Source organism: Aythya marila (assembly GCF_965140915.1).
Source record: "Aythya marila genome assembly, chromosome: 19".
Classification (NCBI taxonomy): domain Eukaryota; kingdom Metazoa; phylum Chordata; class Aves; order Anseriformes; family Anatidae; genus Aythya; species Aythya marila.
The window spans coordinates 2,405,548-2,419,726 of record NC_139060.1 but is presented as its reverse complement, the minus strand read 5'-3'; the positions used below and the strand labels follow the sequence as shown (position 1 = coordinate 2,419,726).

General features: G+C 43.8%; 1 protein-coding gene across 2 annotated transcripts in view; it reads right to left on the bottom strand.

The window, feature by feature from the left end:
* LOC309885706 (voltage-dependent N-type calcium channel subunit alpha-1B-like) overlaps positions 1–13,677 on the bottom strand; it is a gene marked incomplete at both ends in the record, with an annotated part of 282,028 nt that extends 268,351 nt beyond the window's left edge. For both annotated transcript variants that reach the window (XM_082775940.1, XM_082775939.1), the window contains 3 exons: positions 4,369–4,508; positions 11,003–11,108; positions 13,397–13,677. In XM_082775940.1, coding sequence (XP_082632066.1) covers positions 4,369–4,508; positions 11,003–11,108; positions 13,397–13,677 — 527 coding nt within the window. The remainder of the gene's footprint in view (positions 1–4,368; positions 4,509–11,002; positions 11,109–13,396) is intronic.
* Between the last annotated feature and the right edge of the window lie 502 nt (positions 13,678–14,179).

Below are 14,179 nucleotides of genomic sequence, written 5' to 3'. Positions count from 1 at the left end.
ACCAAAAGCATACAGAAAAAAAATCCAGAAGACTCTAAGGGAAACCCCGGGTAGCTAGTGACAGGAAAAATGGGATAAGTGGTAGCTTCTCTTCTGGTCCACAGTTAGATCATGAAACCTTTTATCCAGGATATGATGCAGTCAAAATTATAAACAGATTCCAAAATACAGCCTAGGAGAAGAGTCCACTTGGATTATCTAGTTTAAAAGTCATCACACCCATCTTTTCCTCAAAAATCCCTATACCTATGAAATTTGGGAATCAGGAAGATAATAGGAAGATAATGTTTTGTTCTCATTCTTCCCCTAGAATCCACACTATTATACAAGCTCCAGTGAGAGAGGAGCTCGTAGTTCAACCCAGCTTCAGGCCATTTTATCCAAAGCTCAGGACACCAGGAGAAATCTTATAAATAACTCCAACAGAAACAGGTTTCAACTGTAGAGGTCCTGAATGTAGGCTCCCTTCATTTGCTGCCATGTAACTGAGGGCACTGGGTGTGGGGAGGACTTGGTTCCCAAGACAGCTGTGGATTTCTGAGTTTTCCACCCGAAGACAGGTTGCAGCAGCAGAGTAAAAAATCCCCTTTCTCCTCCCTTGGGAAAAGTACATTAAGATCATATAGTCCCAGGCCAACTGGGCAATTGCATTCTTGTGTGATTTAGAGCTGCTAACGGGTGATGTCATCACTGGAGCAAATGCAAGCCCATAAAAACGTGAAAATAAAATGAGCAGGCGCTATAAAATGTGTGTCTCCACAACAGCAAAAAGCACATCGCAGTAGGGCAGCTTTCCTCGATACTCATCTACAGCTATAGGAGTTTACAAGAAATAACTAAAAAAATTACAGAGGAAAAGATCTTCCAGGGAGCAGCAATCTATTATTTTCCCAGGCCTTTATTAACAGCAGATCAGCAGGCTTCCTTGAAAGTAAATGAGAAAAAGGCACCGCGGCACTGCTGTGGAAAGAACCGGGGGAGTGTTTTCTGGAACAGCAAACCAAGCGTTTGGGGCCACTGTCTATTAGTGTTCAGTTTAGCTCAATAGGATATTGATCCTGGCTGCATATAACAGCACCCTGATTTATTTTCTGATTAACAAGTGTGACTCTCTGATTTTGACAAGCAAAATGTCCGTCACTGCAGGCAAATAAAAAAATACATATTTATCAGTAATAACAGTACGCAGGCCTTGAGTGGCGATGGAAGGGGTGGTGACAAAAAAGAAGCAAGTGGGAAGGGTTACTGCACGATCGCTAACATTTACATAAGGGTAAATTCAATCAGTGCAGTGCCTTCCCCCACAGCCTCCTCCAAAACACACCCAGACACTGGCTGGCCCTCTTCCTATGGAAACAGCCAACGAGAGCAGAGCTGCTCTTTGCTTTTATGGGCTTTAGCTAAATGCTGAAAGTGAGATTGGATTTTCTGATGTTCACAATTTACCTTAAAAATGTACACCCACCAGCATTAACAGGTATACAACTCTGCATGTGATATCATGAAAATGCATTTCAAGATCTCTCCTGCTTACATGGAAAAAAAAAAAAAAAAAAAAAAGAAAAATCAAAATCCTTCTACAATATTGAAGATCAGTGTGAAACTGAGCTTGGGAACTGAACACTGATCACTGCCTGGGAAGCATGAAGCAACATTTTTAAGTGGAAATCTTGCACAAATGGCAAAGGAAAGCTTTTGATTATGAGTAATAAAAGTATATTTCAGAAACTGATATCCTGCATATCCATATTTATAAGAATGCATAAAGTACAAGTTCAGCACTGTCCTTTTATTTTATTATTCTCTGCCTTTTTGCCTTTTGTTTTGTTTTGAAACAGATCTGTGATCACCTTCCCCAGAAAGGAAAATGAAAGCTTCATTTGTGCCACCAGCTCCCTGGAGAAACACCCGGGGCTGTTAGCAGTAAGCATCTCTACTCAGCAACCTGCCTTCAGTGTCTCGATGCAGAAATGCCAAGCAATATTCACTCCAGGAAGAGGCCATGCTCAGGCTCCTCTCGAGCATCAGCTAGCCAAGCCGAGGAAGATAATGGGTGGCTGAAAGCATTTCTAGCCTCTGAAGGAAGCCTGAGGAAGAGGAGCTTCTGCTTTCTAGCACAGACCAATGGCAACACAGGAATAAGGTAAAACACAAGGCTCTAGGAAATTCAGAGCAAAACACAGCCAGCTAGGGAGGAAATACTAATTTAACCTCCCGTGTGAATCTGCAGCTCACCTCTCAATGCTATTTCTCTACCATAGCTGCCTCCACATTAACAGTGGGTTTGCAATTACAGCCCCAGACATTTACCTAACTAAGCATTTACCTAACCAAGCACGCTCGGTGTTTGCAGTAGGGCCCCTCAGACACCAAAAGCTGGGCACAAGCTTAAGAACCTCGCTAAATCCAGGCCTCAATTTAGCAGATTAGCAGGCTGTGGGTTTCCTCACTAGAGCTAACTCCTGGGCTTGATGTTGACTGGTTTACACATTGCTTTCCCTGCACGGCCTGCCTGGTGGGAAGTCCATGTACAAGACAGTTTCAATGCAGCCCAGCTAGCATCACCATTGGAAACCAGAAGCTTTGACGTTAACAGGATTGTACTTCAAAAGAATACGCGTGTTTGCAGATGGCAACAGGGTTCCTTATTACAGCTGTCTAATCAAGCTGATATTCCGCAATTATGCTCAGAGATCAAACAGCGCTGCAAACAGTGCTCACAATAAAACTGGCACCAGTAAGATGCCCGTGTCACGCCTATAGCATTGCACAGTTGTTTGTGACTCCACAAGCATGGCACACAGTGTTTCAGATGCTGTTGCAAAACTTTGAACGTCTGCATCACAGCTAGGCAGTTTTTAAATGTACATTTTTAGATTCTTGGCCTGTGTTCATTAAAAAACAGAAAAAATCATGTCCAAACAAATACCTATATGGCTTTAATTCAGGACAGCTTTTACATAGAACCTAAAGTACGGAACCGTTTGAGTCAGCTGAATTCAAACATGTACTTGAATGTTTTGCTGAAGGGTAGATTAAAACATGTGCCAAAGTCCTTTCCAGAACTAGGGCCTTGATTTAGTGATTTTTTTTTTTTTTAGTGTTTGTTTGGTTTTTGTGTGTGTGTTGTTGTCTTTTTTAAACACACAAAAGGGCATAGTGCAAACTAGGAACCAGAACAGACCATCAGTGCAAATAATTGTAACGTCTGTATTAATTCTCTTTTCATCCTAGTACCCCCTATGTTTCCAAGTATGTAAATCTGATTCTGCTTGTGGCTCCACTGAAGTTTCTATTGATTAAATACCCAGCCCCAGCAGCAGGAGGATCAAGCCCTGCATATTTATTTTCTTCCTCAATACATAAAGAACTCCCTTTGGCCTCTCAATTGCTGTATCACATGATACACTGAATGCAAATAGAATTACAGTGCTAATGCATCTAATGAATATATTTGTATATGTATGCAAGCGTTTTCCTAACAGCATCCTACTGTACACCACTAAGCAGACCAAAGAATATATATGTCCGTCACACACAGGTGTGTGAAATGAGCGCCTATTAATAACAAGAACCAGGGTTCATCTTCGTGGGGAAAAACTAACCAAGATCATTCCAAGATCAGGACCTCACGCAGACCTTTGGAAACCCTAACATTTCATTTGGAGCTTTAAAGCACAATTTGTAGACTTTAAGAGTTACTTAATGTTTGCATTTTCATTATCCACTAGCCGTACCTTACATGTACATGTATATAAAAATAGAAACCGTTGCAATGCATAACAAAACTGTGAGCATTTCCAAGAAACAAATTAGTAGTATCATTTCAACCAGGGTACAAAACACAAATAATGTTTTCAGCTGCAGCCTTACAAGACATGTGCCCTCCTTGAATTATTTTCAGCAAAGTTATTTTGTAGTAAACCAAATGCATTCCTGCATAAACTTCACTGATTTCTGAGTTATAATAGCTTAAAGATGGGATGCATTTAATTTGCTAGCTCACTCCACATTGACTTTTGAAGTCAGCCTGTAATGTCAGGAGAAAGATTGATTTAAATCAGGTTCAAGTACCTAGTGGCAATTAGAACCTGCAAAGCCTGAGAAACGTCAGTGAGCATCTGAATGAGAAACATACCAGCATATGTACAAATAAATATCCTCAAAACTTCTTTTTACTTGGTTCAAACAATGCTTTGAAAGTGACTCACTCAGCACAATAACCATTATTTAAAGACAGCAAGGTCACAAATGCAGTTTTAGAGTACTATTTCACCACAACCACTCCCACCCCAACCTGTAGTTTAAGAACACCACAAATCAGAGCAAGACTCCCCTTTAAACTTGGGGCGAGAGGAGGTCACTTACCCTGTGAGGACCACAACAAAATCCATCACGTTCCAGCCATTTCTGAGATAAGAGCCTTTGTGAAAAACAAACCCCAGAGCGATGATCTTTATACCAGCTTCAAAACAAAATATTCCAATAAAGTACGGCTCAGTGTCATCCTGAAAAGAATAAAATCAGAGGTGTCAAGGAGATACCTGTGCTTCTGCACTCGCATCAGCAATTATATAAGCAACTATGTGCACCAACTTCATGCCCTTTTCAGCCCTCTGGACAGAGTTGAAACAAAAAGGTTCAAGTGTACTGGAACTAAGCACAGAGAAAGATTTCAGAATTATTCACTCTGAAGGTAGATTTGGCTTTTTGCATGGAAAACTCTATTTGCCTTTATTCCAATGGTTTCACCCCACACTTTGCACCATTACTCAAGATTCTGGAAGGAGTTTCAACACTGAAATCTTGCTCCAAGGGTAAATATAAACTTGAGACCACATTTCTGTAATTATTGACATGGAAGAAAACACGCATTTTGCGATTCATCCAGGAAACAGAAACTAAAGAATATCTTCAGAAGTAACAGTCAGCACAGCAAGCTTGCAAACGCAGGCAGGAAATTATTTCTTTATCATTTATTCCATCGGTTCTTACTTCACTCTTTTCCCTCTCTGTTCCTAATTTCCATAGCTGCAGATTCATTTATTTTTCTTTTGCTGTGTAACCAATTCAGGGAGAAAACCTCATTCCCTTCTGTTATAGTAGAAGCAGTAAAATTTGTGTCTCAGGCCCACAGCTCCATGCCCTAGCTCACATGAGAGGAGTCCAAGTTTAGTCTCCATGGCTTTACTAAACATCTTCTCCATCTTTGGCACCAGATCCCTCAGTATTATATCGATAAGAGTTTAAACACAAATGCAGTGCCAAATACAATTATTCAAAGTTGGAAGAAATACGTGGACAAGAAATGAGAACAAAGTAAAAGGTGAAAGTACCAGGCATCAGTTTCAAGAACATGTTAATTAGCTTTGGCCTCTGTATCCAATTTCCAAGTGTGTCTTAGATCCATGATTTCTGCTGACGGCAATGGAAGTACAGCAGTCCTACCCAGAAGGAAGCAAACTCACAAATTAGGAAATTAGAAATCTTTGTTCCAGGGGCTTTGGCATTTCTGACCATTACAGCCAAAGAGCTGAGAAGCTGTTTGGTGCACAGTTGTTTACATTTTGCAATTCTGCTAATGACAAAAGGTGATTTTAGTTATCCTGTGCAGAAAGAACATGAATGTCAAGTGTTTGTGGTCACAGAACAAAGAAAGGAACAGCTTTGATACAAGCATTTATTTTTACAACATAGTAACTCTTGCTCAAATTTGACCCTGCACCAGCACACAGACCATGCTTTAGGCACGGTACTTGTTACAGAAAGCCAGGTTTTCACACATAGAAGAGCAGCATAATAGCACACCCCTCCCAAAGAGGCTTAAGCACTTAGCACATCGATGTGTACCCAACTCAGCAAGTCAACCATGAAGCACTAATCACTGACGGCACCTCTAAGCTGTTGGAAGTGACTACCTCTGGACAGGATTTTCCATCAGTGGCTGAGTTAAAAAGATTTGTTTCCAACAAATCAGCACCCTACACACACTTCAGTGACCCCAGTTCTCCCCTATCCTTCACCCTATAACATCTCTAATCCCCTCCACCTTTCTTAACCTCACGGCTCCCCATTCCCATTCTGCTGTGGCCAGGCAGGAGGGCCAGCTACCTGCAGATCACGCACACGCACACTAACTGGCTAGACAGCAAAACAGAGCAGGTGACTGTTGAGATCACACTGTTGCCCTTCAACTGTAATGGAGAAAACAAAAATTGGCTTCTCCTTCAGCCAAGGTTTTTCTACAAACAGCAGCCTCCAAGCTCTCTGCCCCTCCACAGAACCTCACTGATCCCAGAGGATTCAGGGCCTGTCAGCTGCCAGACTGAGAAACTCCAGTCAGCCCAGTGCTATTTACCCACAAAGAAACAGGCATAAGGCACAGCTATCAGACGCTTTTTGACCCTCCCCAAACACAATGCAATAAGAGCTTTCTTCTAGCAGTTTCTCCACAACAAGAGCTGGAAGTATCCCAGGACTACAAGCAAGTACAGAAAAGAAGGAAACAAGAAGAGAGGTCAGAAATTGTCATTTGGGATTTCAGAAGAAGCTACCTTACTGCTCCTGCTCCTCGGCTTTCCCTTATGCACACAGGAGCACTCCAGCTCCCTTAGTCTACCTGCTCCTCCACCCCTTCTAGCTCAACAAACATACAAAGTCTTTGCAAACAAAGCCCCCCACCGAGCCCAACCTTCGCATCCCTTCCTACATCTACTAGTACGCCTCTAAAAACTACTCATCTTTAAAATAAAATTTTAAAAAAAGAAACCACCACCTTACCTACACACACTCTCCCACCTTACTCCCTCACTTCCTGAAAGCCTTACACCTACTCTGCCACCAGCCACTCGCTCAATCTAGGTCAGGTGCCTTGTGATTACAGCTCACAGCTTTAAAGGACCATGATTCAGGTACTCAAGGATTTTATAGAATATGTTCTTCCCAAAGCTAAGACTATGCAGAGCTTTTAAGAAGTGGGTCAAAAAAAAAGTTATTGTCAGCTTCTAAGAAAGCAGGACGGATCACAGATGGGCTTGGGTATTTATTACAAAGAAAAATTATCGTTGATAGAGTTGGGAGTGAGTAGCTGGGGAAATAAGAGGGGCTAGAAAGAGGGTCTTTTCTAAAGCCTGTCTAAATTTAATCTAACAGCCTAAGAATTAGAGCAGTAACAAGGATGGGATGAAAAACAAAACAATGCCCCACTAGGTAGTGGGGGCCTGTGGCTGAAGAAAAGGATTTTTGCATTACTGTGTGTGATGGAAGGAGCTAGAGTGCGAGGAGCTGGGTGACTTTCCCTGAGCAGCACTGAAAGGGCAGAGCTGTCGGCTCAGAAATCCTGCTGCCAGGGCATCCTGCAGCCCCCTTCAGACAGGAGGCTGGGTGTGGGGAAGCAGGTGTTAATGAATATCAGTGTGTATGCTTGGAAGGAGGGTGGAGAATTTGGGCAGCAGCCAGAGCTGTGCCAGCAGGTTGTTTGCTGTGGACACAGCAAAGCTTGAGACTGGGCCAAACACACATTCAATCAATATGTTTCAGATCAGAAACAACTTCTGAGTCTGGAAAGTCATTACTATTCCTAGTCCATGTCCTAATGTCTTTCCTTGGCCCTTGGATGTGACAGCCTTGATAGGTTTGGGTGTGTAAGGCTTTGTTCATGCAAAGCTTAATATGAACAGCTCACATATGACTGCACAAAGTGCCTGTGGATAGCATAAAGAATTAAATCCATTAGCCAAGTGAGGGAGCTGTCACGATGAATATCTGAGAAAACAGTTATGTTTTGCCCTCACACCAAAACCATCTGGGGAAGCCAAATACTCAGAGCCTACAGTGACACACAGACGAGCATCCTACAGACCCGCTGGTGTCTTCAAACATGGTGTGCCCCAAAGCAGGGCAGAAAATAGATTTCTTGTCCTGTAAGTTCTGACACTGTCTCTGTCAGGCTGGGACAAATTAATGATCTACTGCAGCTTCTCACGAAAAACAGAGAATTTCAGAGGGAGACAAAGAGAGCACTAGCACGCCTCAGGTTGGACAGCCAAGACCACTATGAGCAAGGCATCCACCTGTGAGGCCATTCATGCCTCAGACCTTGCCACATCTGGAGCTCTGAACACCAGGTGCTGGGCCAATCAGTGCAATTCCCTCCACACCTTTTCACTTGGCATCCCTCCAAAGTGAAAGAATCACTCAAAGGTACATTTCTACCTGAATGGTTGTGTTTTGACAAAGTCTTCAACCATTTGGATATAATTTGCCTGGATTTCATTAACAGGCTAGTCTCCCCCATCCCAATCTGGTAGAACAATAAGCGTATATGCTTCCAGTTCTGCAGAAGCACTAGGCAAAAGAGCTAGGAACAAACCGAGACCTGGAACAGGGTAGGAATGAGCAGTTTTTCTGTGTAACACACTACATACAGAAGATGGACTGAGAAAGATTACTTGTAACTCAGCCATTGCAACTCTTGAAATCTTGCATATACTGAGACATCGCTTTCTCTTCCCATGTGCTCAATTAACCCTGCTTGTCAGGTAACATGAGCACAGATAACAGCCAAGTGAGATTGCATTGCAGGTTTGTATCTTGGGTCTCTGGGGAGAAACATAGAGGAATATCTTGGTCAGCAGAGAAAAATAATGAAAATGTTTCTATTGAGTCCTCCTTTGTCTTTTTCTCAATTTTAACAAATGGACAAAAATCTTAAGATTTTGTCTTTCTACCTATGGCACAAAGTATCTCTGCAGCTGTGGTTTTTTTCTTCAACAAGTCTGCCTACATCTCCCAGTTGTAAAACATTGATGATGTGCATCTCATCCTTAAGATGTGATTAACTCTTCAGTGATGAGACCTCACTCCAATTCAATGAATGCAGGAGGAAAGAAGATATACCTGTAAATCATTAACCAAAAAATAATAATAATAATAATTTAAAAATCCAATTCCATTCCTGCCAAAGACAGTAATAAAGCACCTGCTGTTATATATGGACTTATAATTTGGCTTAACAACCCTGAAAATATATGGGAATATTCACCCACTATAGCTTAACGAGGATTCATAACATTTTCAGTGAAACAACTTACAGTTTGTGGAAGCGACTGGAGCATTCTAAGGAAGTTTCACTTTGAAAACTAAAAGACAGTTTTTTGTATCCACAATGTTTAATTTTTAAAGCATATGTTGAAATAGAAAATTTAATGACTTGTAAATATCCTCACTGTCATTCTATGATAAACCCCTTTACACTTCAGTTACAAATGTGCTTTAGTTAAAATGGCCCTGGAGTATCTGGATCAAAGACAATGCTGCACAGCAGTACTTGGGACACAAATCAAGGGTTAATTCTGCTTTCACTGCCAAGGCAGAGCCTTGAAGATGAAGCCTTCACCTTGATGGTGAAGACTGTGCATTTAACTCATTCAGTGATCTTATGCTGTTTGCTGGTAATGACACTGCCCCCCTTTGTAATGACTGGGACAGAAACTGAAAGTGTACATGCAAGTACCAGGCATGGAATTAATGCAATGGGGAACAGGACCAGCAAACAGCATCTAGGATCCCTTTATAAATCTAGGGATATAGAGGTGCATAGAAACATGGTAACTATATTCCCCCTTGCTTAAAATTACGTATCACAAAGATTTACCAAGCCAGAAAATTCACAAAACTACCTTTCCTCCAGTCCATACATTCAAGGACTATAGATGGAACCCTGGCATTTCTCCAGCTCAAATATTGTCCTGAGTCTAAATCTATGCTTTGCTCACAAACCCAGTAAATCTGGATCCGATAGCAAGGATCCCAAATCCAGATCACAAACCCAGATTTTACCCAGTAAATCTGGGTTTGTGATCTGGATTTGGGATCCTTGCTATCGGATCCCAAAGCATGCAAAGACATATTGTCATCTAATGGCAAAAAGATCAACACATATTCTTCACGTTTTCCTTATAATTTCTTAAGTAGAAATTGTTCACATAAAAAGAGACTTAGCAAATACAATGCAAGTGGGCACCGGTATCAGTGGATACATTTCCAAACAGGCAGTCTGAACTAGCTGAGCCTGAAGGTCTTTCTAGATCTATCACTTACACACTATATTTGTTTGTTTGTTTGTTTCTGAAGAATGAGATTGTGAAAGTTGCCCACTGCTATGGACCAGCATTGGAAACTGTAGCAACCAGAAGACAGAGGCTCTAACTTTTGGCAGCAAGGCTAATATTATCTCTGTTTCAATTATTTAATATCTACATGTAAAACACATATGGATACATATTTATTCATCCTTTGAATATAAACCAGGACTAATGCATTTAGGCATAAAAGATGTTCCAGATCATTAACAGCAGGAGAAAAAAAAAATCAAACTAAATATTATCCTTTTTTTCCTATAGTGGTGGTAAATGGAAGAATGATTCTGAAGCTATTTTTATATTTCCTTTGAAATAAGGTAATTGAGCTCATTACCATAAAGCCTGCTGGTAAATTATTTTCCTAAATTCCTGCTTTTTTGGCAGAGAAGTGTTACAATCTAAACCCAAAGTTTGTATTGTAGGGTCCTTGATATACAGCTGTAGCAGGAAGAGAGCTGAAAGGCACGTGAGCCTAAAAGGATACTCTGTTCTACCACTTTCTGGGACAATAGCACAGAGGTTCATTTGATTCTACAGATAATTCTGAGCATTTGACAGTCCCTTCCTGTCCTGGTCTACAGACAACCCAAGTTTGCTGCTCTTCTGATATACCATAAAGTCCCGCTCTTCTCACAGCTGGGCAGGGCTGGGTAGAGTGATGAAGCATTCTTGTGGAGATGGGATTGGGAGGTTATACTTATACTTGTTGTCACTAGCTTATTTGTTCTGATTGTCAGTTCAATGCCATTTGCTTGAATGCAGATCTTAAAAATAGATACAAGCACCCACAACACTGGATGGCTGATTGCTTTTTGTATTAGACCAGAAACAAAAAATCTAAATAAATAAATAGAACTCACCAATCTCTCTGACATAGGTGTCTTGTCTCCATCCGGCAAATGTTGCTCCAGAGCCAGCACAATACAATTGGCTATGATTGTAGCTAAAATCATGTATTCAAATGGAGTGGGAATCAGAAGTTAAAGAAGAAACTAGACAACATAGGAAGAACCTCATCCAAATCCCATTTCTACCTAAGCAGTTACATTAGTTGAGCGTTCAAAGATCTCTCATCTGTTTTGAAGACATTCAGTCTCCTAGATTTCCTCAGTTCTTTCTGGAGTGCCTCTGGAAGAAGAGTAGGAAACTGGCTCTCTTCTTTGTGAGAGTTAGTGGCTTACACAAAAGCTGAGCCGCTCAAGGAGTACGGGAACAGGGATGAAGAAAAGAAAAGGTCCAAAAGAAACAAAAAGCTATTAATTATTATTTTTAAATGAAAATGACAAGCTAAACTGCCACAGAATAAATAACACAGCTGGATGTCACATGAAAAAATATTTTTCAGAAAGACATTAACATTAAACATTGCCGTTTAACTTGACCGCATAGCGTAAACAAGTAATGGGCTAGAAAAGTTCAATTTAGAGCATCTACACTGGGCCAAAACACGAATTACTGTGAGATCGCAACGCCTGCTCCTGACGAGAACCAAACCAGCACCCCATCGAGCTGTGCGAGGGAAGGGAGCCCACAGGACAGAAGCTAACCCGGCACTAGGTACCCCCGCGCCTCTTGCCCTCGCCTCTAACCCTGGCTTGTGGCAAGTCCCTGAGCTCCCAGGGCGGAGCCGCACCACAGGCAGTACTGCTCAGCACCACGGGCAGCTCAATTCAGCACCATGGGCAGCTCCATTAGGCACTGCTCAGCACCACGGGCAGCTCCACTCAGCTCCGCAGACAGCCGTGCTCAGCACCACGGGCAGCTCCGATGAGCACCGTGGTCAGCTCCTGCTCAGCACCGCTCAGCGCCACCCCTGCCCAGGCCCCCTGGGCACACAGCGGTGCAGGGAGCGGCCGGGGGCTCTGCCAGGAGGCTGCCTCCGCAGCACCGTGGGTGCCGTCCCCACGCCGAGCGATGAAGAGGGCACCCAAGGGCTGGGCAGGGAGCAGACCGTATCCAGCCTTGCAGGAAATGCACTGCTCCGACTGCCACTGGGGCTTTGGAGCTTGTTTATTCAGGCTGAATGCAGGGAAGGAGACGTGGATAAGGAAATACAGCCCTGCCTGTGATTTTATAACAGGGACAGAGAGATCGATACGTGTGTGAGCGTGTTGGTTCAGGAGGAAAGGAAGTGCATTCACTCTACTGGGGTATATTTTTTTCCTGTTAGCCCCTCTGGAAGTGAAAGCTGGGGAAGCCTGAAGGGAACGGCCTCTGTGGCAATTGAAAGTGTTGCTAGGAGGCTGGGAGGAGGCCTTGCTGATGTTAGCTGGGATTATTAGGTGTGCGATATTAAATGAAAAGCAAACAACCAGCTCCCTTGAGATCACCAGTGTAATGCACTCCCGTACATGCACACACACACGCACACACTCATATAGTATATCTACTCCCTGGTAACCTCAAATAATCTTGGAAGAAGAGCCTGCTTCCCTTTCTCACAGCTTACAACCCCACCGTGTGCATCATTACAAGCAGAGCCCCCTTCTAAGGAAGATCTCTGCAGCTCACTTGGCCTAGAAGCTGGTTCTGAGACAGAAAGCATCTGCCCTTTTCACAATACAGCAGATGAGCCTTCTCTCCACTTACTGCCTCCTCCTGTCACGAAGCTTTGCTTTTTTTTTTTTTTATTTTTATTTTTTGTTTTAGAACACCCTAAGCTTAGGCGAGGTACCTAGTTCAAAGTGACAAGATTCATGTTGGTGCCAATGCATTCAGGAGGTGATGTACTAAAAACCCAGCTGTAATGGTTGTAATCGGATTTTGCAAGGTATCTTAGCTATCGATACCTCTACTATCAGTGCAGCTTCAATGCCAAGGTGTCACCATTTTTATCTTACGTTTCTTCCTCTATTCAGAGTGAGAAATAAGAGTTGTAAGGCTCTAAGATGGAAATAACAATCAGCTTTCATTAGCAGGAATCTCACAGATCCCTTTGCATTTGGTTTAAATCATAGGAAATGCAAATCTATGCAACTGTATATCTCACACCTAAATACACACCAGAATTCACGTATGCCTTACACCCCTGGCATAGTCAAAAGCACGCTCTGCCGCTCCCACAGAAGCAATTTTCTGTGATACCAAGCTACATGGCCGTACATTATGTCGGACACCAGGCTCCATGTCACACACACCCATCACACACCGAATCACACATGCACGTCTATATTAGCACCAGACACTCATCCTCAGCTGACTAGAGGGGTCTGTTCCCCCAGTCACCCCCTCCCCACCTTCCCCCCCATGCCCACACGCCCTCCCTGAAAGGATATGGCCATTCTGTTATTCGCTTGGCGTATTTCCGTATAACATTATCTTCACTGAAGATGAAGAGGGATCTGTTGACTGTGAAGCAGTTCTGTTTGACAGGGATGGGGTTGTAGAGAGCCATAGTCCTGGCTCTCTGAGCCATCGACTGCTTATACATCCTTTGGCCGGCCTGGGGGCCACCTTGCCGGCTGCTCCCTCTTCCAGCCCCGGCTGGCCCTCCACCTCCATAGCGTGTTGGCAGATCATCCCCGAACCGAGCCATCCTCGCAGTGCACGGAGCCGGGCGCTACAATCCAAACTGGCAGCCGAGGCGAGAGGAAGACGCATCACAGCGCGCAGCACTTCTCCCTCCGGGGGCTTCAGTTGCGGGGTCGGGATGGATCGCACCAAAATATAGAGCTGGATTTAAAAAAAAAAAAAAAAAAAGCCTTCCCTTCCAACACCCCCTCCTCTTCTCTCGCCACCGGGGGCTGCCGGAGCAGGGGAAGGCTCCGAGGCTCCGCTCACCTCCCCGCACAGGTGCCGTGTCTCCGGCCCGACCTCATGGCCGGGGCCGCGGGGCTGGTGCCGGCCGGACGCGGTGCCTCCGGCGGGGCTCGGGGCTGCCAAGGGGCCGCGCTGCTGCCGTGCCCGCCGCCGGAGCGCTCCGCCGTGCCCTGCCCAGCCCAGCCCAGCCCGGCGCGGCACGGCTCGGCTCGGCTCAGCCCGGCCCGGCCCCGCCGCATGTGATGCCCGGAGCCAATCCTTCGCCGCGGCTCCGCCCG